The sequence below is a fragment of the Fundulus heteroclitus genome, chromosome 16 (genome assembly GCF_011125445.2).
Source record: "Fundulus heteroclitus isolate FHET01 chromosome 16, MU-UCD_Fhet_4.1, whole genome shotgun sequence".
NCBI lineage: Eukaryota > Metazoa > Chordata > Actinopteri > Cyprinodontiformes > Fundulidae > Fundulus > Fundulus heteroclitus.
In genome coordinates, this window is record NC_046376.1 from 14,478,845 (window position 1) to 14,505,572 (window position 26,728).

Genomic DNA, 26,728 nt, shown 5'->3' on the forward strand with positions numbered 1-26,728 from the left:
AAAATGTAAAAGAAAAAAAAAAGGATTATGAGAACATTTTTGAGTCAGTCTGTCAGAAATACTTATATATTTCAGATATCTGGGGATCAGCTGTGTCTCACAACGAGATGCAGAAAGTGTCAGCAAGGGAGAGACAACAATGACACCAGACAAAACCCAACAGAAAGTTTAAAAAGTGACAAAGTACAAAGATTTTCCAAGCTCTGACTCAGTCATTAAAGTAACTACATGATTCATTTTTTTTCTGGCCTCGAAGATCATGGAAAAATCCCCGCCAAGAGGTTCTAAATAGAAATATGAATCAGATAATGAAATTGTTTCTATGACTCTACACACACACTTATATCTAAATGTATCTATCTATAGACAGACATATATTGTCATGTAATTCCGGTACAAAAAGCAGAGACCATGTAGACTTTTATCTTTAACGATTATTAATTTGTCATTTTCCTTCTTATTTCTTTCATGACAAAAATGTTTTATCTTCATAATAGCTTTTTTATTGGAGTGATTTACTTACATTTCATGGTATACAAAACATAAACACAGAAAAGGTCAGGATGGTAAACTCCATTTCATATTCCATGCATAAGTGTCAAAATGCCTCTTTTTGGCATTTTTTTTCTTCTTTCCTTTCATTTTCTTTTGGTATCTTTTTGTGTTTGTATTTGCAAAGAATTGATCATTTACCAATATTTGCACCTGCAAATTTTGTCATCATTAAAAAAATAAAATAAAATAAATAACGCCAGAAAGTAAGTTGGTCTCTCAAGGAAATATGACTAATTCACTCCTTAAGTTTACACCCACTCTATGTGAACCAAAAAGAACACAAACTAGGAAGAGGAACAAAAAAAAAAAAAATGCAATATTTTGTTACGTTTTATTCAGCTTTTCTAACATTGTCATACAAACATACCTATTTAAAATTTAGTTTAGAAGCAAGGTTGTCACTGTCATCCATCCATCTTAAATATTTGCTTAGTTCTTTGAGTGCAAAATAAAATTGCATGTTCTTATCAGTAATTTTGTTCAATACATATTTTACCAACCCCAACAATATATCTTTGTAGTACTAAATACCATGTAATAATTTACAACAAAAAAGCTTAACATGTTTTTTTTCCCTCATCCTATTTATGTTCAGCCAGGGAGAAAAGAATATGTCTCTTTACTGTCCTCTTGTGTTCATCAAGGATAAGTACATGCAGTGGCGTGAACATTTTAATCTAAATCCTTCGTGTCTTTGCGTGAGAATGGGTAGGGATAATACTGCCATCTTTTGGTCACATTGAGTAATTACAAGTTTTCAACCGCATATTTTCAAACTTTTCAGTTGTTGTTTTTTTTTGTAAGTTTTTTGTGTAAACATAAAACTAATATCATTATCATATCATTATAAGTTGTCTCAATAGTAAAGCTTACTAATAATAAAAAAGAAAAGAAAAACAGAAAAAGAAGAAGCGGAAAACCGGTCTTCGCCGCTTTGCTGTCGTGACGCCACCTGACGCAGGGTGGCGGTGTAAGTAATGTAATCAGTTAGGGGCCCAAAACAGCAGAAGAAGAAGCCGCCGTTGCTCAATGCTTTTAGGTATCTATTGAAACGTTTTTTTTTTTATGTTTTTTGACAACTATTGTTTACCTGTCAGTGTGCATGAATCGAGTATATTTTCTAAATGTCTCTTTGGTTTTGGGGTGAAGAAAAAATGTTTCGGTGACAGTCGTTAAACTCTAAAGCTTAGCCCGTTAAATTAGCTTAAATTGCTAAAACCAACTAGCTTTGCCTATGTTTTGTTGTTACCTTGTTACTCCAGTGTGCAGTATTTATGTTATAGGGAGGCTAAAGGGTACAAGTGAGGCTGAAATTACTTGCATGTGCTTTTTAATCTGTGCCACCGTAGTGTGTGTTTTGTTTTGATCGTTGTATCATCCTCAGGTTCCTCAAAGCTAAATAATGCCATTAGTTCATCCTGCTATTTGAGGTTCTTGCACCTTGTCCATAAAGAAGATGAATCGCCCAAAGCCTACAACACTGAGGCGCCCAAGTGCTGCAAAACCGTCGGGTAGGAACATATAAAAAGCTACCCTCAATCCTATTTCTCTGTGATGCAAATTGGACACAATAATTGTGCCAGCTTTCTTTCTCAGGGCATCCTCCACCAGGGGATTTCATCGCTCTAGGCTCAAAGAGCCAGTCAGGCGAGCCCAAAGCACCTCCTGTCCTCTTAAAGCCAGCCTCGACAAGTTTACCCGCTGACCGCAAGAGAGAGGCTTCCTCCACTCTGCCCTCCTCGTCTGGTCTGTCCACCCTAACCAAGAGACCCAAATTACCCACTACTCCACCTGTCAGTGCTCTGGGACGCCTTGCCGATGTCGCGGCAGTGGATAAGAGGGCTATATCACCCTCAATAAAGGAGCCTTCGGTGGTACCCATCGAAGGTAAATCCCATGTTTTATGTCAGTGCACAATCTGACAAATAAGCTGTTAAAAATCCTCCAGTTCCCAACCGATTGCTCCTCGTTTGTGCAGTGTCTCCAGCCGTTCTGCTGGATGAGATCGAAGCCGCAGAGTCAGAGGGAAACGATGATCGCGTGGAGGGATTGCTCTGTGGAGCAGTGAGGCAACTGAAGATGAACAGAGCCAAGCCCGATATCACTCTGTACCTCGGCTTAATGTTTCTGGCCAAAATCAAGCCCAATGTCTTTGCAACCCAAGGAATTATTGAGGTATGTTCCCAGTGCATTGTCCAGAGGAACCACTGCGTGGAACACGGTTCTAATAAAAAGCATATGCCTTTCTCAAACCGCCTAGATTAAGTTGTAAAATTACACTTTGAAATTTTACAACCACACTTTCATATAACTGTCTGGTTACATTGTCGCCAACATAAACATATACAATTCATCCAGCGTTAGACTTGCAAAGTAATCTTAACTGTAAACATAACTTGTTACTCGTCTCGACCTGTCTCTCTGTTATCACCAGGCATTGTGCAGCCTCCTGCGTCGGGACGCTTCCATCAACTTTAAGGCAAAAGGCAACAGCCTGGTGTCGGTTCTGGCGTGCAATTTGCTCATGGCAGCCTATGAGGAAGATGAGAACTGGCCAGAGATATTTGTCAAAGTGAGAACATTTGGAAAATTAGACTGTGTGTTCGTTTAAGTTCACGTTTCTATCTTGCATGAGGTGTGCTTGCACATGACCACATCAGTTGCTTTTTTTTTTTTTTTTTTCAGGTTTACATTGAGGACTCGCTCGGAGAAAGGATATGGGTTGACAGTTCCCACTGTAAGACGTTTGTTGACAACATCCAGACGGCGTTTGGTACAAAGATGCCACCAAAGAGCATGCTGTTGCAGACTGACAGTGGTCGCACACCTGGGGATCTCAGTGCAGGTGGAGTCTCCTTTAAATATGACTTGACTTGGTCAGAGGCGTGTCTTTTTAACTGAGTGCTGATGTTATATCTTGCTTTTGGATCTACTAGGTAACAGCCCTCATCCGTCAACACCAGATGAGGATGACAGCCAAACGGAATTACTGATAGCAGAAGAGAAACTTAGTCCTGAGGATGAAGGCCAAATCATGCCGAGGTAAATCAGCGTCCAGTATTAATATAATTTGGCTGGATTTAAATGGTCGAGGGCTTTTTTTTTAATAAGTGTTTTGCAATTGAAATGAGCTGAAAGATTCTTTTAATAAATCTTTTTGTTGATAATCTCTATAGATATGAGGAATTGGCAGAAAGTGTGGAAGACTACGTGCTGGACGTCTTGAGGGATCAGCTGAACCGCAGGCAACCGATGGACAACGTGTCCCGAAATCTGTTGCGTCTGCTCACAGCAACATGTGGCTACAAAGAGGCGCGCCTTCTGGCTGTGCAGAGGTTGGAGATGTGGCTCCAGAACCCAAAGGTGAGGCACAAAGGCCGGAAAAACTCTCATTCAATTCAATTAAATTTTATTTATATAGCGCCAATTCATGAAACATGTCATCTTAAGGCACTTTACAAAGTCAAATTCAATCATATTATACAGATTGGTCAAAAATGTCCTATATAAGAGAACCAGTTGATTGCATCAAAGTCATGACAAGCAACATTCACTCCTGGAGAAGCGTAGAGCCACAGGAAGAGTCATCTGCATTGTCCATGGCTTTGCAGCAATCCCTCATACTGAGCAAGCATGAAGCGACAGCGGAAAGAAAAACTCCCCATTAACGGAAAGAAAAACCTCCAGGAGAACCGGGCTCAGTATGAACGGTCATCTGCCTCGACCGACTGGGGGTTACAGAAGACAGAGCAGAGACACAACAAGAGAGACAAAAAAGCACAGAAGCACACATTGATCTAGTAATCTGTTCTACATTAGATGGTAGTAGCGGGTGAGCCGTCTTCTCTGGATGATGTCACAGCTAACAGAACGCCAGACCAGGTGTACCTACTATGAAGAAAAGAGAGAGAGAGTAAAAAGTTAAAAGCTGAAATGGAAAAAAAAAAAAAAAAAAAGCTGAAATGACAATAGTAATTTCAATGCAATGCAATGCAAAACTGGAGAAGAGTAGAAATCAGTAGTGTGAGAAAAATAGGCCCTGATCATTCAAAATTAGTTATTAAAAAAAAAACATAAAATCTTCCCAGCTAAAATTTGATCTTTACTTGCTTTGAAGATTTCGTTTGAAGATATCAAAATGCTGTATGACCCATTATTCTTGTCTGTTTGGCTACATTGTCCCAAGTCATCAAAGGGGAACAAAAAAGACACAAATCATCTTTAAGTGTACAGCTGTGCCAACATAACCGAGGCTCTCCATCCTCGTGCATGACCGCTGATTGTAGCTTTTTATTTTTCTGTGCACAGCTGACTCGACCCGCTCAGGACCTCCTCATGTCGTTGTGCATGAACTGCAGCACCCACGGAGCAGACGACATGGAGGTGATCTCCAGCCTCATCAAGATCCGCCTGAAACCTAAAGTCCTTCTGAACCACTACATGCTGTGTGTCAGGTCTGTCTAACTCCCCGCTGTCACACTTCTGTCTGGTTATTGAGCGTGTTTACGTTTGTTAACTTGTGCTTTTGATGATCTCCTCCAGAGAGCTGCTAAATGCACATAAAGACAACTTGGGCACGATGGTGAAGCTGGTGATTTTCAACGAGCTTTCTAATGCCAGGAATCCCAACAATATGCAGGTTCTGCACACGGTGCTGCAGCACAGCCCGGAGCAAGCACCGAAGGTGAAATTGGATCCAGTTACAATCCCGTGAACCCAAACTGAGGGTTCCTACCATGCCAGGAAAACTATAATTTTATATAATGATTGTCTAGGTCTCCATAAGTATGGGTGGGAGAAATAAATAGAGTACAGAAACTTATTTGTATTTCCAGACATTTTTCTACCCTTAATACTCTAATACTAAAGCAAACCTATCTGACCATCTTACCAACCAACCCCATATCAATGTTTCCCATCTGCCTACCTTCTTTAACCTGGTCACTACCGTTATATTCAATAGATTAGAGTAATATCAAAAAGTGTTTGAATCAATTGCATTGATTAATTACTCACAAACTGATGTTTTAAAGCCCTTATTTCTGATAGTTTTTTGCTTACATATAATTAAAACATGACCTTTAAGATTAGACTATTACATCAAACAAATTAAGTAAATAGATTTTTATTACAGAAATCTGCGCCTAATGAAAAGTATGTTTTAATACCTGCTTAAAAGGTGCTATTTTCAAGTAGTTTTAATCTGACAAATGAGCCTCATTGGAAGCCATATTTTAATATATTGAATTTGACTAAATATAGAGAAATCTCCCATGAATTAGGGATCGGTTATAAATTGATACATTTCAATTTACAATTTATTAAGATCTTATTTTGGGGAAATGGACATTTTATTCAGCCAATGCACTCATTGGGATTCCATGAAGAGAACAGGAGGAAAAATCAGTTTAAGTATATTATAAATGGAGATTTTTTTTTTAAGCCATATTGCCCAGCCCTACCATGAATACATCGCAAACCTTTTTTTTAACTTTTACTTTAAAAACGGAGACCTAGAAATGGGACCCTGGAAAAGTTTGAAGGAATGTTGACATAAAAAAACGCAAAGGCAGGAACAATGGAGATCTCTTCTCTTCTCAAATTGTCAGTTCAACTGTTGTTCTTCTATAATTTCACCTTCTTTTCTTTGCATCTGCAGTTCTTGGCGATGGTGTTCCAGGACCTGCTGACCAATAAGGACGATTACTTGCGAGCTTCCAGGGCTTTGCTCAGAGAGATCATCAAGCAGACCAAGCATGAGATCAATTTCCAGTCGTTTTGTTTCGGCTTGATGCAGGAGAGAAAAGAGGCCAGCTATGTGGACATGGAGTTCAAAGTGAGCGGACATTGCCCCGCTCTGCTTTTCTCCAACCGTTGTCCTTCATTTGCACTTGAGATCGAGCTGTTCACTTTAATCTCTCTGCAGGAGCGCTTCGTGATCCAGGTGACTGATTTACTCACGGTCTCCATGATGTTGGGCATCACTGCTCAGGTTAAGGAAGCTGGCATTGCGTGGGACAAAGGGGAGAAAAAGAGTATGTGAGACGTGTTACAGTGGTGGATCCTATAGAATTAGCTTTGTTGTTGACCTGAACATTGTTTATTTTAAATTTTTTCTTCAGATCTGGAAGTCTTGCGGTCTTTCCAGAATCAGATTGCTTCCATCCAGAGAGACGCTGTGTGGTGGCTTCACACCGTGGTCCCTACCATCAGCAAAGTGGGCGCAAAAGACTATGTTCACTGGTGAGTGTGGATCTGACATGTTTACTGTCGAGCTAGCTCAGCATGTTGTCGAGTTTCTATTACCTGACTTCGTTCTCGTGTGCAGCCTTCACAAGGTGCTTTTCACCGAGCAGCCTGAGACTTATTACAAGTGGGACAACTGGCCTCCAGAAAGTGACAGAAAGTAAGATTACTTTTTGCCTTTCTCTGCATCTTTTGTTTTCCAACTTTCTTTAATGGATTGAATGTTTTTTTTTTTTTTTGTTCTCTGTTTCTCAGTTTCTTCCTTCGCCTTTGCTCTGAGGTGCCGTTGCTCGAGGACACCCTGATGCGCATCCTGGTCATCGGGCTGTCCCGCGACTTGCCTCTGGGCCCGGCCGACGCCATGGAGCTCGCGGATCACCTGGTCAAGAGAGCCGCTGCGGTTCAGTCTGACGGTGCGCGGGGATGCGCTCCGGCTGTTGCTGTTTACGAACACAGTAAACAGATGTGTCTTTTTACGCTGTTGCAGAATGTTTGGACGTTTTTCTTTAAACAGCTGAGCCTCCGCTTAATGTGCTGCCTGGCTTCATCTGAGAGGAGACTCCTTCGTTCATGTTTCATCTTGGCGAGTTGCTTTAGTAATGTCTGGGAAGCATGACGTTGTTGTTTATCTGGTTTCCTGCTCAACAGATCTAGATGTCCTTAGAGTGGAGAGGATCCAGCTCATTGATGCTGTGCTGAATCTGTGTACATACCACCATCCAGAGAACATTCAGCTGCCAGCAGGGTAAGACAGACGACGGCCTTTTAATAGCTTTCAAAGACTCGCACCAGGTCATAAAAGCTAAAAATAATTTGCGTCTCTTATTGTTTAAGGTACCAACCGCCAAATTTGGCGATCTCCACTCTCTATTGGAAAGCGTGGCTTCTCTTACTGGTTGTGGCTGCCTTTAATCCCCAAAAAATAGGTAAAGTAATCACATACATATATTGTCTTGTAAAAGTAGCTTAACTTTACACATTTTCCTACATTTCAATAGCACATTTCAATGTTTTTTTTGCTTGGATTTTATGAGACGGACCAGCACGAATAATGTATTATTGTGAATGAAAAGAAAATGATACAGGGCTTTAAAAAATATTTGCAAATAACAATCAGAAAAGTGTAGCGGGCGTTCTGCAAGCTTCTGGGCTACCAGCTTTGCACATCTAGAGATGGGTGTTTTGCCTATTCTTTGCAAAATGCCTAAATCTCAGCCAGATTGTGTGCATAGTGTCTACACAGCAGATTTTAAGTTTTACCAAAGATTCTCAATTGGATTTTAGACTCGGGCTGGACAATCCTAACACCACAATTTTCTTAGATAAAACCATCCCATCATTGATCCGGGCCCTATGTCAGAAAGATTAGTTGGTGGATATTCATATATTAATATATTATATATTAATTTCTAGGGTAAATTCCTGCATACCCTAAATAAACGTATGGTATTGTGTTTCATAGCAAGAGACCTTCAAGATGAATAAAATAACTACCCAGAATGAAAGCAATAGTTTTATTCTGTATCAAATTTTGAGACTTCCAGCTCAAATTTTCCATTCATTTATTTTAGTTTCCATTCATATATATAATTTTTAGAAGGATGGTTGAAGCCAAATTCTGACAAAAAGATGAATGAACATATCAGTTATTTCAAAAACTCACACCATCCCATCATTAATTGCATATGTTGAACATAGCCAATTAATGCTTTAGGTGATTAAAGTTAAACATAACCTGATTAAACTGCATTCTCATACTCCTTTTTATTATGCCTGTCGTGTTGCACGTAGACATGTCATCAATGCCCCCCCCTCCTTTTTTTTGTGTGTTGAATAAGTGAAGTGTGAGAATACAGATTTAATTCTCCATCAAATAACTCATATCACTTATGCAGTGACTGTTTCAGCAGTTCTCTGCTGCTAACTCGTTTTTTCAGCAGCAACAACTTTGTTTCTTTTTGTTAGTTATGGTTTGATATTCTTCATTAAAGATTCCTTATTCCACTCGCAGCAAACGCGCACTTTGAGGCTTCTTATTCCTGACGTTGCCATCGTGGATCTCATTATCTGCTTTCCATTGATGAGGACTTCTTTCATGCTCATGCTTAACTCGGGTTTTATTAGATGCTGAGTTTAGGGACCTTACTGATATCACCTGTTCTGAAACCAAAAACGCTGAGTATGACAGCGTGAGGTAGAACTATTCAGAGTAGCTGCTTTCTACTCAGGGTGGATCAACCACTCTATCTGAAACGGGGCCCTTGGTGTATGTATCTTGTTATATCACCCTTCCGATTTAGCTTGTTGTGCCATGTTGGATTTCCTCTGCATATAATGGTGAGCTAAAAACGTAACATTCTGGGCTTCATCCTGAGTGTTTTTGTTGTGTCTGCTACAAATATATGGCTATGGCTTCTTAGGGGTATCAGTGTAAAGGAGGCTGAATACCAGAGATGTGGCCTTAAGACTCAGCTTGATGGTTTCCTTCAAGACTTTGGACTTTGCTTGGACTTGAAACCTTTATTTTGAAAATATTATTTATTTTACATCGAACAGAACGTGCATTACAAAGGAAAAGCACCAGGTGTGCAACCATGGAGCCGTGCCAGGCGTGCGATCCAGTCCGCTGCGTGCTCCCCGCCATTTGCCAATGTTTGCTTCTGTTGTTGCTACAACAAGCACACAACATCTACCCTGCTGGTTACCTGTATTTCTTCTTCATCCTACGATGACAGCAGAGACTGACGGGGATGGAGAGGGCCTGTCATCCTGCACTATCACATAGGTGTGGGGAGTCGCTCCCAACGGCAGCGATTCCAGATGGATGTGTGGAGCTCTGCGGAACCACACCCATGATAATGATGATTTTTAGACACAGATTCAGCTTTATTGAGAAGGCCTGTTGAAGGTTTTGTGCACAAACAAGGATTTTGACCTAAGCTTCAATAACACACAGTGTACAAACTTTAAAAAAGGTACATAAATGGTTAAAGGAATAAAATATGGGTACAAGGAACAGTATATATATGTATGTGTATGTACAGGCGTTTTCTTTCATATTAAGAGTTTTGAAGTTAATTTCCTCCCGCAGGTTGTTCTTAAAATTCATAATAATAATTTAAAAATCTCAAAAGTTTGATCAAATCACTTATTTGGTCAAATGACTCGTTTCAGACTTAGAATTAGAAGTTTAGGACTTGAACTCGACTCGAGATTTCGGTGGAAATACTTGAGACCTTCTTGTGACTTGAAATACGACTTGGTCCCACTTCTGCTGGATACAAATGCCCACCACACTTTTCAGATTGTCTTTGTGAGAAATTTTAAACTATGTATCTCTTTCCTTTAACTTTACATTATCTTCCAGTTTGTATAAGTCTGTCACACACATTGGAGTTATACTTTTTGTAATGCACCATAAATATTCTATATATTTTTTTCTTCAGGCTTGGCTGCCTGGGATGGTTATCCTACACTGAAAATGCTAATGGAGATGGTAATGACAAAGTAAGTAAAGCTTTTGAGCGGTAATGAAACCATTTTCATGTGGGAAAAAACAGCTAAGAGGCTTTTATTTCACAGTAACTACACGTACCCGCCATGCACCATCTCTGACGAGGACACCAAGACGGAAATCATCAACAGGGAGTTGCAGATCTCCCAGCGAGAGAAACAGGAGATCTTGGCCTTTGAGAGCCATTTGGCGGCCGCCTCTACTAAACAGACCATCACAGAGAGCAACAGCTTGCTGCTGTCTCAGCTCACCAGCCTGGACCCACAGTAAGAGCTTTAGAGGAGCTGATTTTGAAGCTTAGAGAAGGCCTTTTCTCATGAATGTTTGTGTTTAGGGGTCCTCCGCGTCGGCCTCCTCCTCAGGTCCAGGAGCAGGTGAAAAGCCTCAACCAGTCTCTCCGTCTCGGTCATCTCCTCTGCCGCAGCCGCAGCCCCGACTTTCTGCTCAACATCATCCAGAGACAGGTGACGGTCATGGGCACGGCTGTTTAACATAAAACAATCTTGTGCCGCTCAAATTAAAGCCTTCTGGGTTACACTTTATTTGAAGGGGTCTACACAAGACTGACATTACACTGTCATAAACATGACATAACATTGTTATGAACATAAACGACTCTTTATGAATGTTTAGGACTGTTGTCATTGTCATTCTGTAAATTATGACACTATTAAAGCAAAGTTGGCATTGTTTAAAATGTCTTTGTTATGACAACTTGACATTAACAGAGACAAGGTTAAGTTTAGGGCTTGATTTGGGATTAGGTTAAATTTAGGGCTTGATTTGGGATTAGGTTAAATTTAAGGGCTTGGGGTTTTAAGTTAAGGGCTTGTCATAACGAAGACATTTTAAACAATGTCAACTTTTCTTTAATAGTGTCATAATTTACCGAATGACAATTAATGACAACCTTCCCAAACATTCATAAAGAGTCATTTATGTTCATAACAGGTGTTATGTCATGTTTATGACAGTGTAATGTCAGTCTTATGTAGACCCCTTTAAATAAACTGTTACCGCCTTCTGTTTGGACTTTCGTTTTGGTTGTGTTGAATGTGGTCATCGTGTTCGTAGATGTTCAGCCGCTACTCTAAGGACTAGATAAGAGTAAATTGGAGTTTTGTATGAAGTGTCTGTTTAGGTCCATTTTAAATGCTTTTTAATCTTTTAAAGGCGTCCTCTCAGTCCATGCCCTGGTTGGCCGACTTGGTCCAGTCCAGTGAGGGGTCCCTGGACGTGCTTCCAGTACAGTGTCTGTGTGAGTTTCTTCTGCACGATGCTGCCGACGACAGCTTGCCAGTGGAGGATGACGAAGATGCAGAGAGCAAAGAGCAGAAAGCCAAAAAGAGACAAGTATTTTATTTTTCTTCTTTAATTATTGCCTATCTGAAATCACAGTTAACTCACGATGGATTGTAGCATATGCTGACTCTTGACTCCCTATTTATTCTCTCAGCGACAACAAAAGCAGAGGCAGCTACTTGGACGACTCCAAGATCTTCTCTTGGGTTCTAAGGCTGATGAACAGACAACCTGTGAAGTTCTCGATTACTTCCTGCGACGTCTTAGCTCTTCCCAAGCTGCTTCCAGAGTCCTAGCCATGAAGGTACCATGCTACAGGCCAAAGAAAACCAAAAATCTTCCTCTAGTCACACCGTGTCATGGCAGGGTTTCCACGGGTCCTTGAAATCCTTGAAAGTTTGTGAATATGAAAATATAAATTCAAGGCCCTTGAAAGTTCTTGAAAACAGCCAAAAAAAACCCCACCTTGTCCTTGAAAGTCCTTGAATTTTTTTGTGGGGTTGAAAGTTCACACGAATGACGACTCGTGTCATTATTTTACTACCACACAATCTTTTAAAATTATGTTGATTCCACAGACTTAATTTGCAAAAGTACGTTCGCTCTTCTTCGTTAGTTGGTAGGCTATGGTTTAGGCCTACGTGCGTCCAATAGGTTACATTTACGCAGTGTTGCCAACTCAGCGACTTTGTCGCTATATTTAGCAACTTTTCAGAGTCAAAGTCAAAAACTAGCTTAATCAAAGGTGAAAGTAAGTGAAACAAATTGATATAATTCTGAACATCTCAATGCTGCACTTTTTTCCATAACATTCCATGAAACGGTAGGCTAATGTACATCTTAAATGTAATGTAGTATGGCATAGCCATGTACTGTGGATATAAATGTAGGTTATGAATATGATCAATATCAATATAGGCTATAAATTAAGTACACTTTCTTGCATTGCTTCTGACCCAACAACTTCTATGCCGTTTAGTCTTTTATTGAATTTGCATTGTATTAAAATACGATAACCTATTCAGCGGTCACGGTAGGTAAATGCCGCCACGTGTGGTCCTTGAATTTGAGGAAATTGGTCCTGGAAAGTCCTTGAAAGGTCCTTGAATTTGATGTTCACCAAGGTGTGGGAACCCTGCATGGGAACCCAGTGACTTTATACAAGTTATGTATGCATACGCAGGGTCTGTCTTTGGTGCTGAGTGAAGGAGGCCTAAAAGATGGAGAGGAGCGAGAGCAGCCCATGGAGGAAGACTCCGCAGACGCTGAACTTCTGCCTGGGTACCAGTGGCTGCTGCAGGACCTCCCGAAGCTCCCCTTATTCGACAGCGTCCGGGGAATGACCTCCACCGCTCTGCAGCAGGTCCGTCAGCCTCAGAGAGGAACTCTTGGAAACTCGAACCATGTGCGAAGTTTCTTTTTATTGTTTTGCAAGGATTAAATACGTTTCTGCTTCCTTAAAGGCTATTCACATGGAAACAGATCCACAGACCATCAGTGCGTACCTCATCTACCTTTCCCAGCACGCTCCCATAGAGGAGCAGGCAGCTCATAATGACCTAGCACTGGTAATCAAAACAAGTTGCTCACAGCTTACCCCTCCAGTTTGACTTCTCGGAGCATTGCTGACAGTTTTTGTTTCCCCCCCCCGTGGTCTCCCCCCCTTCATACAGGACATCGCCCGTCTGATTGTGGAGCGCTCCACCATCATGAACAATTTGTTTTCCCGACACTCCACCAGACCCGAATCTGATGCAGTGCTCTCCGCTTTCCTTACTATATTTTCTACCTACATCAAGAGGATGAGGAAGACTAAGGAGGGCGAGGATCTGTACAGCTGGGTAAGACAAAAAAATAAGATGAAGCGAACCTCCTTACTTTGAAACTTTTTAAATAGGGCTGGACGATATAGAAAAAAAGTTTATCGATAAAAAAAAATGCATATTCATCGATATCGATAATTATTGAAAATATTTATAACCATATTTTATGTGCAGCTCTGCCTGGACATTTTATGATATTGCTAAATGATTTAATTTGAATAAAGAACAAAAACACAGAATTTCAATTAAATCTTTATTTAACCAACTTTTTTAACCATAACAGAATAAAAAAAATAAATAACTTAAGAGACATGAGTTATGTTATTAAATAATGACAAAGAATAAACTATAGTAACCAGTAAAATGACCAAAATAAACATACCAAATAAATAAATAAAATAGCCTATTTAGGTGGGAATAGTACACTAGTTACTTCTCAGGTTTCATAATTGAGAGGCTGAGGAAAACTGTTTCTATATAGACGTTTTATCGACCCTATTTTTTCCTATCGCGCCACACTTCTATCGATCGATATATATTGTTATTGAATTATCGTCCAGCCCTATTTTTAAAAGATCTCAACCTTTATTTTTATTTTATTTTTTATTTTCCAGTCAGAGTCCCAGGACCAAGTGTTCCTCCGCTGGACCACTGGAGAGACGGCTACGATGCACATTCTCGTGGTCCATGCAATGGTCATCCTGCTGACGCTGGGACCACCCAAAGGTAGTCCAGTTTAGATTAGGGTTGCTTTTTTTGGTTAGTTTTTAAAGAAGCTTGAAAAAACATGCATGCCTTGTGTTTTTCTTCTTTTTTTTTTTTATATAGGAGAGAGTGATTTTTTTGCTCTCTTGAACATCTGGTTTCCTGAAAAGAAACCTCTGCCTACTGCCTTCCTGGTTGACACCTCAGAGGAGGCTCTGCTGCTGCCGGACTGGTTGAAACTGAGGATGATCCGTTCAGAGGTCTCTCGATTGGTAGATGCAGGTACGATGTCCCACTGTGGCTAAAAACACCTCTTATGAGGAAGCACTTTTTTATTTTTTTATTTTTTAAATGAACCAAACTGTGTTTTTATTCTTTTTTCAGCTCTACAGGACTTGGAGCCTCAGCAGCTCCTGCTGTTTGTTCAGTCCTTCGGTATCCCCGTCTCCAGCATGAGCAAACTCCTGCAGTACCTGGATCAGGCTGTCTCTCACGACCCAGATAGTCTGGAGCAAAACATCATGGACAAACGTACGCTTTTCCTGTAGATATTCTCCATCCGAAGCATTAAGTTAACGTAGTTTAAAATGCAATTATCACGATCTGTTTATCTCCCCAACAACAGACTACATGGCTCATTTGGTGGAGGTGCAGCATGAGCGAGGTGCCACTGGGGGGCATACCTTCCATGCTCTGCTGAGCTCATCCCTACCTACAAGCAGAGGTCAGTTACTTTACCTTCCAGGTTTTTGCTGATTTAACATTTCTACTTTTGCTGTACAAAAAAATAGCCGTAATGCTTTGAGTTCTATCCGCAAAACTATATTATCCCATAATACTTTCACGTGCTTTAAGGCAGTAATTTACAAATCACAAGATAACCAATCAGAAAGAAACGTTCCAGATCTCCGGATGCCTAACTGCTTTCTTTATGGCAGATTCTTTGGAAACTTGTAAGGCCAAAGTTACGGTGGAAACGCATCAGAGCTCTGTAAAAATGAGAGCAGCCACTCAACTTCCATCCGTCAGACCTGAGGATGATCTCACCGGCATGTTGCTGCAGGTCCTCCTTTCTTTTGCTTTTCTAAACAACCTTTTTTTTTAAAAATATATATATTTTTCATTTGTTGTTTTTCAAGTTCTTTATTGTGACCAGTTTCTTTTCTTCCTACCCAGATTTTCCCCATAAAGGTGGACCCCCGTTGGCACGGGCCTCCTCCCAGCCAGCTCTCTCTCGCCCTGCAGCAGACCTTGGCTAAGGAGCTGATACGGGCCAGACAAGGGCAGATTCAGCAGGGCGGTGTGGCCTTTCGTCTCCTGCAGGCCATCGCAGCCCTGCTCACTTCCACCCACGCAGGGCCCATCGTCATGTCAATGCATCGCAGCCATGCTCTCTCTTGCCCTCTAATGCGTCAGCTTCATCTGTACCAGGTGATGGATACAAGCAGGCGGCGCATAACTGTTTTTCCTGCTTTGTCATCTGCTTTATTATTCATTTGGATGCAGTATTTCTGTCTGATTTTCGTTTTATCTTGTACTGTTGCAGCGTCTTGTATCCAAGGACATTGCCTTCTCCTCTCTATTCCTAAAAGTCGTCGTCGAGATGTTAAGGTGGTTAGACAACCCGACGGTGGAGGTCGGACCTCTGAAGTCCCTCCTGAAATCCTTCGCCGGTCAGAGCACTCACATACAGCGGCCCAGTGACGGTGAGAACCTTCAACGGTTCATTCGTTCATAGGTTTGTGAATTAATCCCCGCAAGAATAACCTGACGGGCGTGTGGCCGCTTCGCAGTGCGCACAGGGTTCATCCATCTGGCCGAGGCCTTCGCGTATCGCAGAGACCCCGAGGTGCCGCTGAGAGCCGTCATGGCAATGCTGAAAGCTGGAGAACGATGCAATGCTGAAGCTGAGCTCATTGGCAAAGGTATCGGTGGAGAAGAGTGATTAATTCTTACAACTGTCTATGTTTTCACTTCATCATGTTTTCGCTAGAGCCGTTATTTTCACATTAATGTCCTCTGAATTCTGGCTGAAACCTTAAGATCATCTCTCAGTCACTTTGTAATGTGTAGATTTTTTTGGCACCCTTCAGATTTTAGTGGAAAAAGATATTTAAGGCCTCCTTTTAATAAAAAAAAATACAATTTTATGTATAGTTTATATAATTATTTAAAGAAAGTAAAGCAGCAGCTTTATTGGGTCACAAATTTGCTCTTATTGCTAGTCTTAAAGCATTTATAAAGCAAAGCCAAGTGTTTGTTTAAGCTTAGAAACAGAGGCTTCTGTCAGATTTAACAATCCTTTTGTCTTTACGTCAGTGCTGCACGGGTTGATGGAGGTAAAGTCACCATATTTGGAGGAGCTGCTGTCTCTGCTGATGACCGTTGGTACTCAGAATGGGACCGCTGGCCCTGTGGCCATGGTGATATCCCTGCTCCTTCAGGACTCTGAAGAGCGAACAGCGAAAAAGGAAGCGGACACAAAGAGGTGGTTACTTTAATTCTTTAACACTTCAGCTTTGTCTAAGAAATATTTCAATTTGCCTGAACCAAATGGGAAATAGCCTGAAACAGGAGAACTGCACCTGGTGTCTGTATGTCTTGGACTTCTTGTTGGGCATAGACTTTGCAGATTTTTACTAGGAAACTGTTTATATAAGGGATGTAATGTCATATTTGATTCATGATTATTGAATTAAATAGAATAAGTCTTTAAGTATAATTTCCTTTAACCTTTTTTTGGAGGGGGCTATAATCCATATCAGAAGCAGCCAAGACCTTAAATGATGATTTGGTTTGCAGGTTGTTGCGAACAAAACGTGTTTAATTTACTGTGAAGTGTATATCGTGTTTTAACTAAAGCTGTGAAGACATGCTAAGTTTAGCAAACTAACCCTCCTCTGACTTGCCCCAGTGGCACTGAAGTAACAAGGTCAGGACTGAACTCCGGGCTGCTGGTTGATTGGCTGGAGCATCTTGACCCTGAAGTTACGTCAGTGTGTCCAGACCTGCAGCAGAAGCTGCTTTTTGCCCTCAACAAGGTAAAATCAAATGTATGCAGGAGCTTAAGACACAAAAAAATCTGCAGGATTATTGATGCCCTTATTTTTGTTTGTTTTAGGCACGGGGCACCCCTGCTTATAGACCTTATCTCTTGGCCCTGCTGACTCATCAGTCCAACTGGTCCACCCTGCTGCAGTGCATCAGCGCTCTTCTTGGCAAGCACAGAGACTACAAGTACATATCAGCTGCAATATTCTTTGGAATTTAGTCATTGATTACATTACATTACAAAGAACTGAACTGTGTGCTCTTTTTTTTTTTTTTTGTTAGACTGGATCCATCATCAGCCCTCGACTTCCTCTGGGCATGCAGTCATATTCCACGCATCTGGCAAGGACGCGACCAGAAGATCCCCCAGGTAGCATCAAGGGACTATAATCACACTGGCTTGTTGACTTTCCTATTGTTTGTGCTTAAAACGCATTGAGATAAATTCAGAATGCTTTTTTCTATTTCTGTTTGCAGAAGAAAACGGAGAAGTTTGTGCTGCGACTGAGCTCTGAAGAGCTCATCAGCCTAGTGGACCTGATCCTGTCAGAGTCGAAGCTCAGCAGTGTCAGCTCGCCCAGTGACGATAAAAGTGGCCTGGACCAGGCCTCCTGCTCCCTTATCCAGTCCAGACTGCCCCTCCTTCACTCCTACTGCGACGGGTCCCTTGAAAACATCAAGAAAGTCTCAGAATACCTCATTAACTGCACAAAGAAGTGGGATGACAGGTAATGTTTTATTTTCCATCACTGTCTATTAAGGGCGTTTTCACACTTTTTACTTAATTTGCTTTGGACTGCATCAGTTAACGAGTCTGTTAATTTTTTTCCATTGGTTTTCACGCTGAGAGATCTCCAAGCAAATCTGTCATTACAAACCATGCAGGAACATTAAGTTTCTTTATGGGTCACATGTCTGCAGTGGGAGAACCAAATGTGAAAACAGAAAGCAGATGCGTAATAATAAACTACTTAGAAATAAATCTGTCATCCATCAATCAATCAATCATCTCTTTGTATAGCCTTTTCCATATCTACAATATTGGTGACCAAAGCGCTTAATGAAATCAATATATTAGATAAAAGAAAACATTAAAAACAAGGTAGATGTTCAAGAAATCTTTGTGACATGGAGCATTATCCCACTGGATGTAATAACAGGGCGGACTGTGTTGTTGAGGAGCATAAAGTGGGTCAAGAAAATATCCCCACATCATTACACCACCCAGGATGAACCACTGATACCAGACAGGATGGATTCATGCTTTCTGGTTGCTTACTTCTAATTCTGCAGCTGAAATTTTATGCCCAACAGACCAGGAAATGTTTTCATTGGACAGTTGTCCAATTTCGCTGAGTCTGCGCTCATTGTAGCCTCAGTTCTAGACTATACTCAGTCTGAACAACAGCCAGTTGTCTTCACCTCATCTACAGGACTGTCTCAGAAAATTTGAATATTGTGATAAAGTTTTTTATTTTCTGTAATGCAATTAAAAAACATGAAATGTCATACATTCTGGATTCATTACAAATCAGCTGAAATATTGCAAGCCTTTTATTGTTTTAATATAGCTGATTATGGCGTACAGCTGAAGAAAACTCAAAAATCCTACCTCAAAATATTAGAATATTTCCTCAGACCAAGTAAAAAAAAAAATTATAACAGCAAAACAAAATCAAACATTTGAAAATGTCCATTAATGCACTCAGTACTTGGTTGGGAATCCTTTTGCACAGATTACTGCATCAATGCGGCGTGGCATGGAGGCAATCAGCCTGTGGCATTGCTGAGGTGTTATGGATGCCCAGGATGCTTCAATAGCGGCCTTTAGCTCATTTGCATTGTTGGCTCTGGTGTCTTTCAGCTTCTTCTTCACAATACCCCACAAATTCTCTATGGGGTTCAGGTCAGGGGAATTGGCAGACCAATCAAGGACAGTAATGCCATGGTCAGTACACCAGTTACTGTGAGAATCTTATGTTGTCTCTTAACCACTACCATACTTGTGATTTAGTTTACTGAACCAAGCTGAGTGTTTTTCAAGGCTCAGGAAACCCTGCAGTGTTTCGAGTTAATTAGACGATTCAAGTGATTAGTTGAATAGCCTACTAGTATACTTTTTCACGATATTCTAATATTTTGAGATAGGATATTTGGGTTTCTTAAGCTGTAAGCCATAATCAGCGATATTAAAACAATAAAAGGCTTGCGATATTTCAGTTGATTTGTAATGAATCCAGAATGTATGACATTTCATGTTTTTTAATTGCATTACAGAAAATAAAGAACTTCATCACAATATTCTAATTTTCTGAGACAGCCCTGTAGATGCTTTAATTGAACAGAATCACGAGATTAACCGAGATATGCAGCACTACTGCAGTCCTGTAACGTCTCAAACGGTTGACTGTAGTAAATCAGTTTGATTAATGTGCACAATCCATTCCCCCCCACCCGCCCGCTTGTCCTTGCAGGTTGTCGGGGGGGGGGGGGGTGGAGCTGCTGCCCATCTTCAGCAGTCAATGACTCATATCTCAGAGCAGTTTAGAGCAATTAACTTGACAGTCATGTTTTTTTTAAATTGTGGGAGGCACCGGAGCGAGCCAATGTGTGTACAGAGAGAACATGCAAACTCCATGCAGGAAGCCCACAGGCCGGGGTTCACATCCAGGCCCATCGGCTGGAAGGCAACATTGGTACCAACTGCTGCGCCCTGCAGCCCAAGATTTACGCAATTGGTCGTCCTTTTCATGAATGCATAGTTATATAGTAGTAAAGACTCTTCTTTACAGAAATAAGTTTTGTATATAAATGGATAGATTTTGTTGAGCGCTTTCATATTTCAGAAAGGTTACAGAGTCAGTAACGGTGGATTCCTCTCATCCACCATCAGGTTTTGATTGGAATTTGTGTGTCTCTGTGTTTCATGCACTTTTTTTTTCCTGGTTAAAATAGGAAAAACTGCAAACAAGTGGTTTGTTTACTCATCACATTAGTCTGCTGTGTTTATTTAGTTCTGCTGATTCTGTTTATTAGAGTCTTCAATAATTCAGTCACATCATATAACTTCCACAATATGCTGTCAAAAATACTACGGTTTGTTTTCTTACGTTGCGCTGATAGACTTTTTGCTAAATTGCACCAGATTTTTCCTTCTCTGTGCAGATGAACTTTTTAGACTCCCCCTGTCACCCACAATGCTTTGGACCGGGGAGAACTCGATAATTAGCTCTATTGGTGTGAAATTAAAACCAGCAGAAGTCGTCTGTAGTGTGATCTCTTTAAAAGCTCAGTGTATTATAATGAAGGCAAGAGGATTAAGGCTGAAGCTCTAAACTCGCCTGTGTTGTGAATTCCTGCTCTGACTTAGCTGTCAGAGATCAGGGTGCAACTCTTTGTGGAGGCAAACCCTTCTTTCATGAATATGTCTCTGCTTATTAAACCACTTTAATGAGGAAACTTTGGCCAAGGTCAGGCAAAATTAGCTGCAGAATTACAGTATTTTAAGTAGCACTAAGCTTTCTGGTAAAATACTTGCAAGTGAAAACATGGGCGCATAAAAAAAACACACTGGAAGTAAAGAGGTTTTGGCCTTGCGTTGGCTAAACATTCGGGGGGGTATGTGAAACATTCTTACTGGGGGGAGCTTTCTGTCAGATAAGCTGGTGTTTATTCCAATTACACCCAAAGTGTTAACAACCAGCAAACTCTTGTTCAAGGTCGCCGTGGTTTGCTTTAAGGCATGACCGTAGTAAACTCCTTGTTCAGCACAGACTGCATCATTTGGGTCTGACAAGGGCTTTATCCAGTAAGAGGATTTGGTGGAGCCACAGTGACTTAAATGTAAATACCTTTTGAATTACACAATGTTATTTATGTTCATGGGTTGTATTAATGTTGCTCTGCTGTTGTTGCTAGCAGGCACAAACAAAAAGGCGCCTTTAAAGTGCTTCCCGATCTCTGGGATATCAGATGTGATAATAGCTAATTTTAGAAGGATAAACCTGCGTAAAGCTTCTGGAAGATCACCTATGTTTTTGTGTTTTGTAAACCGTTTAAAGGTGACAGTACATCATTAGCATAAATCTCACTTGGCTTTGGCAGCTTTGTTAATTTGTCTTCTAAATGTATCAGAAAGGGTTCTGTATTTATATATATTTATATAATCTGTATTTAGATTATATATATATTTGCTATATATGTTTTTTCTTTCAGTGCGATGAGTAAATGGTGCCAGAACCTGCTGCTGCAGATCTATCTCCACTTCCCTGAGGTCATCCAGCACGTAACCCTGCCTGGAGACACGTTTAGCAGTGGCGGGACCGCAGACGGTAGCAGCTGCAAGGTAAAAACATCCCTCCTGCTCCATAAACCACCGCTTTAACAGTTTTGTGGACCATTTTGTGCTTTATTTGTTCGCCAAGTAGAAAAGATTTGGCATCATGCATCGCATGCATTATATAGGGAAAACCGTGTTGATAAATGACTAAGGTCTTGCAGGCCAACGGACAGCGTGACACAAAAAAGCTTGTCACGGTGTCACTTAACCTTAATTAAGTGATATTTTGTTGACATTAGTGCATTTGTGCTTGATTTGAGCAGATAAATAAGATTATCTGCCAATGGAATGATTATTTTGAGCCCTAAAATAAGATACTCGGCTAGTAGTGTCCACTCTGGAAGGCAATGTCATCAAAGTGGTGCATGATTATGAATACCTTAGAATTGTAATTGATGACTCCCTCACCTTCAAACCTTTTATTGATAAACTTGTGAAGAAATTCAAACTTAAATTGGGTTTCTTCTTCCGTAATAAGACATGTTTTTCTTTTGGAGTAAAAAGGCGACTCGTCTCTGCCAGGATTATGGTGATCTTTTTATAAGAATGCTACTTCTTCATGTCTTCAAATGTTGGACTCTGTTTACCATGCTTCATTGAGGTTCATCACAAACTGTAGAGCCATGACACGTCACTGTGACCTGTACAAGGAGGCATCCTACATTTATACCTTACTTGCACAGAAAGGCGTGGCCTCTTATGTTCTGAGATCCAACGCTCAGTTGTTGCTCACCGTTCCTTTGGCCCGCACAGAGCTAGGGAAGAAAGCCTTTATCTACGCAGCTCCTTGTGCGTGGAGTTTTTTACAAAGAGACTGGAAGTGGACTGAGTTTTTATCCCTAAATGCTTTTAAGTTGAAAATGAGAGACTTTGAGACAGCCTCAGTTATCTGTAATTGTTTTACTTGATATGTTTTTTGTATGTACCTGTCATTTAATCTAATGCATCTCCGTTTAATGTGTAACTTTGCCTCTTGGCCAGAACTCCCTTGAAAAATGGGTTTTTTAATCTCAATGGGATTTTTTTTTTTTCCCTTTTTAAAAAAAAGGTTAAATAAAAAAAAAATAGATATACTGCACTTGAATTAAGGCTTCCACCTGTCAGTGAGAACAGAGAGGGACGCTGGTGTCGTGCGTCCTTGTGACCGCCTGCTTGGAGCAGCTCAGTGTGTCAAGCTCGGTGTCACATATCAAACAGTTTGATGTAAAGACTTCTTGCTGCTGAGTAGTCATAAAAATTGAACTCTGCACGTACCTGTATGCACAGACCTGGAGTGAACTCCACCCAAGTATGTGGGGGCCTTTTATATGAATGCACTTCTAGTTTCAACATTACAGTCAGGCAGTCTTGTAGACAGCTCAGGGGTCCGATCAGGTAGTCACACAGTGTACCGTAATGCTCTGAATATGCATTGAGCGAAGTGGCTTTGTTGCCTACTAAAGCCGTACTTGCACATTTTAACAGATTTTTGACCTCGTTGTACCACATAAAATTGTTCAATAAGCACAACGGTAATTATATATAAGGCGCACCATCAATTTTGGAGAAAATTTAAGGCTTTTAGGTGCGTCTTATAGTCCAAAAGTAGAAGTTTCTTTCTACCATAGTAGAAAGAAAATGTGAAAATGAAGAATCTGAATCTACCAGTAGAGGTCAGTCGTTGCATCTCGTTTGTTTGTTAAATGCTTCTAGAAATTAATTAAATTTAACCACCAGAACTGCACCATAAATACTTTGTAATTATCTGTCTCTCAGCTGGACGTACTGGTTCATCGCCTTGTCACGCTGCTTGCTGATGTCGGAGACTCAAAGTCTACTGAGGGTCGGGTCTCTGATGCCAATCTTGCCTGTAGGAAGCTGGCCGTGTCGCATCCGGTTCTTTTGCTCAGGTAAGTAAAAAAAAAAAAAAAGAAGATGGTATTTATTTCTTTTTTTTAGTTTAAGACAATTTCCAGTCTCCTAGATTTTCTGCTGCTCTCGAGACATCTTGTTTTGACTGACCAATTCTGTCGCCTTTTTCTTACAGACACATCCCCATGATTGCAGGACTCTTACACGGTCGCATTCACCTAAACATGCTGGAGTTCCGGCAGCAAAACCACATGACGTTCTTCAGCAACGTTCTCGCCATCCTGGAGCTCCTGCAACCTCTCCTTTTCCACAGCGACCACCAGAGGGCGCTTCAGGACTGCCTCCTGTCCTTTATGAAAGTCCTTCAGGTGCTCAGATCATTTTCCCCTTAAAGGAGACCTCGAAACGAGTTTAATCGCAACTTATTCTAATCAAGCACAAGGGAAAGCTTTCTAATTTTTTTTATGTCATGTTATTGTCTTTTTTATTTTCTAGAACTTTCAGAGAAGTCGTTCTCCACTGATCTTCATCAATAAGTTTCTGCAGTTTACACAGAAGTACATAACACACGATGCAGCAGCTGCCATTCCTTATTTACAGAAGCACTCTGACATCTTACAGTAAGACCAAAGAGATATAAGCTGATGGTTGCACACACTGCAGGAGATCTGTAGGTAAATTTGTTTTGCTTCTTGCTTTTTTTTTTTTTTTTTTTTTAGGAGTCTCAGTGCAGAAAACCCAGATCTGGTTCAGCTAAAATCCCTTCTAGCTGGACTCACGTTGCCAGTGAGAAGCTCCTCTGCAGACGTCACAACAGAAGAAAAAGATGGTGAGCATCTGTGTGTTTGGTAGTGTTCTCCAAGCAGGTAGTTTTTTTTTAACCCTAAAGAATAAAAAAATATTTTTTTTTTATTTGAAACATTTCCAGGGATACATCTAAACAGTATTTTTTTATTCTTTCTACTTCTTTCCTCCGGTTTGTACACAAGCGCACACATTTTTTCTGATTTCTATTTATTTTTTTCTACTTTTATTGCAGATGACTTATCTACCGGCTCTCTGCCTCTGGTCAACATATCTGCTCCATTTACACTGAGCGCTGCCGATATGACAATGTACTTGAAAAAGATGTCAAACGGAGAAGCAGTGGAGGGTAAGAAACACGCCTCTCCTGCGGTTTCCCCTGCACATGAACTGTTTTCATCTGTAATGACTAACAAGGTGATTTTTTTTCTTTTTTTTTAACCGTCTGCTACAGATGTGCTGGAAGTGTTGACAGAAGTGGATGAGAAGTCAAGGAGGAGTCCAGAAATCATACAGTACTTCACTGTGAGTCACAGGGGAAAAAAGTCAAGCTTAATACATGTCAACGTGTGTAACCTGCCAATCACAGCTTTGTGTGCCTGTTCGCAGAATGACCTGCAGAGACTCATGACCTCGTCTGAGGAGTTGAGTCGGAACATGGCCTTCAGTCTGGCCCTGCGCTGCATTCAGAATAATCCTAGGTGGGTTAGGAAATGCATATTTAGTCATTGCATGAGATAAAAAAAGCCAGTTGTTGCTGTTTTTTTTTAGGTTTGCTTTTGGTAAATCTCTTTTTTTATTTTTCATTGTAGCTTGGCGACAGACTTCCTGCCAACTTTCATGTACTGTATAGGGAGCGGTAACTTTGACGTGGTACAGACTGCTCTAAGGAATCTTCCAGAATACGTACTTCTATGTCAAGGTAATAAGCTAAAGTCATATTATTAAAGTCTCTGTATGCTTTAGACATTTAAACACCCATATAGCCAGTTGTTGAAGAAAATACTGAGCCAATAAGCCATGTTGTGTTTTCTTTACAGAGCATGCAGATATTTTGCTCCACAAGGCGTTTTTGGTCGGCATCTATGGACAAATTGACACCAGCTCAGTGATCTCTGAGTCCATGAAGGTGCTTCATATGGAAGCAACAACTTAACTGCAACTTCCAGTCTGACTGAAGATGGCGTCATTCTTTCTTGGTATTCCACGGTCTCTCAGATCAAAGATTCTCCCCTAAAACCTTAAAGCAAGTAGTGTTATAACTCCTGCATCAATTAATGACTTTTTGCATAAGCCATTTAAAATGCCTTTACAGAAGTGAAAATCTTGGGAGTGTTGAATACAACCATTTAACATTAATTTCATATTGCAAATTTTAGACGATATACCAAATTTGATTTCTGATGTAATAGTAATAATTATAAATATGAAGTGTAATTGGTTTATTTAAGACTCTCCATTCAAAAATATGCAATAAATAACCTTTTAGAATGAAATGTGAAAGGTAAATGAAACGTGTATTGTAATTGTTTAAGAATAAATGTAAAAGTGGTTTTGCATTTAAAAGCATTTTTTTTTTATAAAGTTATTAATTTGCAAGCAAACGAGTTATTACATTACTTCATTTCATCATCATACCAAGTTTGTTAACTCTGTTTTGGCTGGAAAGGTGGAAAATAAAATATTGCTGGTACCGCACGGTAAAATTATAGTTGTTTTTGTTTTTTTTGTGATTACAGGATCTTTTATGCGATTACTGGATGAAGTAGGAAATTACTTTTTCTGTTGTTTCATTTTTTTATTTTTTTATTCTTAATGTAAAATTTGAAAATTTGTCCATTCTTAATGTGCTGCACAAAAGCCCTTTCAGTGATTTCCATGGTGTTCCTATTAAGCGGCACATTTCCAAAGAGCTTTGACATCTATAAAACTAAGAGGCCAAAATAGGAAAGTTATTTCTTTCAAAATAATATTGTGAATCAGCCTCAATCTGAGTAACCATATGTGGAATAAAGAATCTTTGGAACACCGATCGTTGATTTTTCACATCTTAACGGTCTGACAGGGAAAATGTTAAATTTCACAGTCTTGTTCTTTGGAAACTCTGTAGACTTTTGTTTGTCTAATATTGGGGAAAAACAAAAATTTTACATAAAAACAATTTTTTCCCCCAAAATATTAATTCAGCACATATTTGAGTGCAGAAAATATTAAACGACTAAAGGTTTAGTTTTATTCTGATTTAAAAAGAAAAACAGCTGTCTCATTCATAAATGGGCTTTTCAGCTAGAACTCTCAAATTAAAGGCTTGATGCACGTGCTGTGATAGAAACCCGGTTGCCATGAAAGTAGGGGTTGTTTTTCCAAGTCCCAGTGACTTCAACAGAGGAACTTCTTAACAAAGTCGGGAGAATAAGTTAGCTAATGTGTAAGCATGCGGCCAAACACAGAAAGTGGATCTCTCTCCATTGACGGTTAACTAACCATGGTGATAACTGGTGTCAATCACACAGCCCAAAACTGTTTTTGGTCAGCGTA

At 40.3% G+C, this 26,728-nt stretch overlaps 1 protein-coding gene across 2 annotated transcripts; it reads left to right on the plus strand.

The window, feature by feature from the left end:
- Positions 1–1,490: 1,490 nt before the first annotated feature.
- On the plus strand, positions 1,491–25,901 carry ints1 (integrator complex subunit 1). Of its 2 annotated transcripts, none has more exons than XM_036147853.1 (48): positions 1,491–1,594; positions 1,940–2,066; positions 2,152–2,442; positions 2,534–2,730; positions 2,990–3,127; positions 3,241–3,400; positions 3,492–3,597; positions 3,732–3,918; positions 4,864–5,009; positions 5,098–5,239; positions 6,215–6,391; positions 6,482–6,590; positions 6,678–6,798; positions 6,884–6,961; positions 7,057–7,256; positions 7,450–7,546; positions 7,636–7,727; positions 10,248–10,308; positions 10,384–10,581; positions 10,650–10,779; positions 11,489–11,668; positions 11,772–11,921; positions 12,801–12,980; positions 13,081–13,185; positions 13,291–13,458; positions 14,055–14,166; positions 14,269–14,427; positions 14,530–14,676; positions 14,771–14,869; positions 15,084–15,208; positions 15,322–15,576; positions 15,692–15,851; positions 15,939–16,070; positions 16,465–16,633; positions 17,060–17,186; positions 17,267–17,382; positions 17,479–17,566; positions 17,674–17,924; positions 21,412–21,541; positions 23,291–23,424; positions 23,562–23,754; positions 23,882–24,006; positions 24,106–24,215; positions 24,426–24,539; positions 24,645–24,715; positions 24,800–24,891; positions 25,003–25,112; positions 25,231–25,901. In XM_036147853.1, exons 2-48 carry the CDS (start codon positions 2,012–2,014, stop codon positions 25,344–25,346), a joined length of 6,603 nt encoding a protein of 2,200 aa, XP_036003746.1. In that variant the 5' UTR covers positions 1,491–1,594; positions 1,940–2,011; the 3' UTR covers positions 25,347–25,901. The 2 variants fall into 2 exon arrangements, with proteins under 2 accessions (XP_036003746.1, XP_036003747.1); XM_036147854.1 differs by having other exon boundaries at positions 7,057–7,214.
- Positions 25,902–26,728: the final 827 nt, after the last annotated feature.

What these genes read in the sequence shown, in the direction of transcription:
- ints1 (XM_036147853.1), top strand. Translation starts at nt 2,012, where the DNA reads ATGAATCGCCCAAAGCCTACAACACTGAGGCGCCCAAGTGCTGCAAAA. An exon ending in ATGTGGACATGGAGTTCAAA is followed by an intron (nt 6,392 to 6,481) that starts GTGAGCGGACAT and finishes ATCTCTCTGCAG; the next exon opens with GAGCGCTTCGTGATCCAGGT. An exon ending in CATCCGGTTCTTTTGCTCAG is followed by an intron (nt 23,425 to 23,561) that starts GTAAGTAAAAAA and finishes TTTTTCTTACAG; the next exon opens with ACACATCCCCATGATTGCAG.